At 37.7% G+C, this 2,862-nt stretch overlaps 1 protein-coding gene across 1 annotated transcript; it reads right to left on the bottom strand.

Moving 5' to 3' along the window:
* Positions 1-1,726: 1,726 nt before the first annotated feature.
* On the bottom strand, positions 1,727-2,493 carry LOC141660996 (uncharacterized). The gene is made up of 3 exons (XM_074467976.1): positions 2,420-2,493; positions 2,090-2,336; positions 1,727-1,939 (listed from the first exon to the last, which is right to left on the bottom strand). The coding sequence occupies exons 1-3, from the start codon at positions 2,491-2,493 to the stop codon at positions 1,727-1,729; spliced, it is 534 nt and encodes a 177-aa protein (XP_074324077.1).
* Positions 2,494-2,862: the final 369 nt, after the last annotated feature.

Here is a 2,862-nt window from a genome sequence, read left to right as displayed (position 1 = left end):
TAGTTAAGTACATAAACATGTACTTGCACCAGGTGGTCGCCACAAGTGTTCCCCCCCCTCCCCTTGATCGCCACAGAGACTCAAATAATTATACAGGCATCCTGCACTTCTTGGTCGCCTCAGAGAAATAAAGTTGTCGCCACACAACAAACTTCTCTCTTCAACCACTACTTTATTGTATGTTCAGTTAATTTGTGTGGTCAATATTTACCTACACATTTTGGATTGAATAAAAAGATTACACTCAGCAGCACATCAGATTCAAGCTATTAGAATTTATTTTGTTCATCTTCTCTCCATAGAGAGGTGAAAAATAGTAGCAAAGATTTTTAGAGAAGCTCAAGCTTTTTGTATATCCGTTTAACTTCTCACCGGAGTAACGTTATAATGCCCGATTTAATTCTTGTATATTTATAGGGGCATTATAATCGTTACCCGGTAATTAAATCCTATTACAAACAAAAGCTAGATCATTGTATAGGATTTGATTTGTAAATCTTTGTAGAAGCTAGGAACTTTATTATTCTTAGATTGTAGCTGGTTAATTTATTTACCGGAGTGTAGCAACACCCTCAAGGATTTATATATGAATATATACTTCCCAGAATATCTTGTGTTCCTTGTTTTTATCGTTCCAAACACTATTCCTCTCAAGAACACTAAATCTATATCCGCTAAAGATTCGAAAGAATTTTTAATTTACTGATTATCGTATTCAATCCCCCTTCTACGATAATTTGGGACCTAGCACAATCTTCAAGAAATCTTGAACAAATCTTCGATAATATCCCGCTAATCCCAATAAACTTCACACTTCTGTTGGTGTTTTTGGCCTTTCCCAATTCATAACAGCTTCAATCTTTGCTGGGTCTACTTTAATTCCTTCATTACTAACTATGTGTCCTAAGAATTGAACTTCTTGTAACCAAAACTCACACTTTGAAAACTTTGCATACAACTTCTTCTTTATCAAAATTTCCAAAGATATCCTTAGATGTTCCGCGTGATCTTCTGTTGACTTAGAGTAGATCAAAATATCAACAATAAATAGAATTACAAATTCATCCAAATATTCCTTAAAAATTATATTCATCAAGTCCATAAATGCTGCTGGGGAATTGGTCAATCCAAAAGACATCACTAAAAATTCATAATGACCGTACCTTGTTCTGAAAGCCGTCTTTGGTATATTTTCAGGTTTAACCTTCAATTGGTGATATCCGGATCTCAGATCAATCTTAGAGAAATATTTGGCTCTGTTTAGCTGATCAAATAAATCATCAATTCGAGGTAATGGATACTTATTCTTAATCGTAAGCTTATTTAGTTCTCGATAGTCGATATATAACCTCACGCTTCCATCTTTCTTCTTAACAAATAGTACCGGTTCACCCCATGGGGATACACTGGGTCGAATCACTCCTTTCTCCAATAATTCTTGCAATTGCTTTGCTAGTTCCTTATTTTCAACTGGCGCCATTCTGTACGGGGCTTTAGATACTGGTTCTGTTCCAGGTGTTAAGTCGATCACAAATTCGATTTCTCTATCCGGAGGAAGTCCTGGTAATTCGTCTAAAAATACATCTGGAAATTCATTCATCACAAGAATGTCTTCTAGTTTTGCTGGCTCTTGACTTCTATCTATCACATAAGAAATAAAATGCTCATATCCTTGTTGCAATAACTTCTTAGCTTGAATCATCGTTAAGAACTTCTTCGCTTCCTTCTAACCTTTAAACGTCACTACTTTCTCGTCTGACGTCTTCAAGATTACTTTCTTATTACAATAGTCTATCTGGGCATCATGCTTAGATAGCCAGTCCAATCCTAAAATAACGTCGAACTCTCCTAACTTAAATGGTATGAAGTCAGCGTCAAACTTATTGCCAGAAATCTTAATCTCACAGTTCTTACATACTTGGTTAATAGATACACGCTCCTAATTTGCTAATTTTACCAACATAATTTCACTTAGCAATTCAATTGGACAAATTAGCTTATCAACAAAATCTTGAGAAATAAATGATCGAGTTGCTCCCAAATCTACTAGCACTTTTGCACATAAAGAATTCACAGTAAGCGTACCTACCACAACATTAGTGTCCATGATAGCATCCTTCATAGATATGTCATAAACTCTAGCTCTGGGAGGTTCATTCACTGTTGGAATAGCTCCCATGATTCGCAGTCTATTATTGACTGGAACTGGCGCCTTGCAATCACTTGCTATATGTCCTGGCTTCCCGCACTTGAAGCATGTAAACCCAATTGCTGGAACTTTTCCTGCCTGATTCCTGGAAGGCTGATCCTTGTTGGCCGGCTGATTACGGTATTCCCTTAAATAGTGCCCCCTCTAGTTGCATCTATAGCAGACCACATTCAGTTTGCTGCAAACTCATCCATGTTTCTTTCCACAAACTTGGCAGTCAGGTAAAGCTGGCCTCTGCTGGGGTGGCTGGTTCCCAGTGGCTGAACAATTTCCTTGTCCTCCATTGCTTGTATTCTGCCTGTTGAAATTCCTTCCGCGCTAGAACTTGCCTTTCCTTTGATTAAAATTTGGAAACTTCCCTGCTTGGGACTTTCCTTCACTTCCCTCAAACTTCCTCTTCTTACTCTCCTTCTCCTTCTGAGACATTTCACTCTCTGTCTCCGCAATCATAACTTTCTGCACAACTCCGACATATGTATCCAATTCAAATATGGCCACCTTCACTCGGATCCATGGCTTAAGGCCTTGCTGGAACCTCTTAGCTTTCTTCCTATCAGTGTCCATATATGATGGTACAAACCTAAATAATTCCTCAAACTTACTTTCATAATCTGTCACTGACATATTCCAGGGCTTTAGCTCCAGAAATTTTA

Source organism: Apium graveolens, chromosome 5, assembly GCF_009905375.1.
Source record: "Apium graveolens cultivar Ventura chromosome 5, ASM990537v1, whole genome shotgun sequence".
NCBI classification, from domain to species: domain Eukaryota; kingdom Viridiplantae; phylum Streptophyta; class Magnoliopsida; order Apiales; family Apiaceae; genus Apium; species Apium graveolens.
The sequence above is the reverse complement of the archived record's forward strand: the minus strand, read 5'-3'. Positions and strand labels throughout refer to the sequence as shown.

Bases quoted from the DNA above. Each gene is read 5' to 3' on its own strand.
- LOC141660996 (XM_074467976.1), bottom strand. From the start codon at position 2,493: ATGGAGGACAAGGAAATTGTTCAGCCACTGGGAACCAGCCACCCCAGC. The intron at 2,337-2,419 runs GTTTGTGGAAAG...GCACTATTTAAG, and splicing joins CAGCTTTACCTGACTGCCAA to GGAATACCGTAATCAGCCGG. The intron at 1,940-2,089 runs GTAGGTACGCTT...TTAGCAAATTAG, and splicing joins TCATGGACACTAATGTTGTG to GAGCGTGTATCTATTAACCA.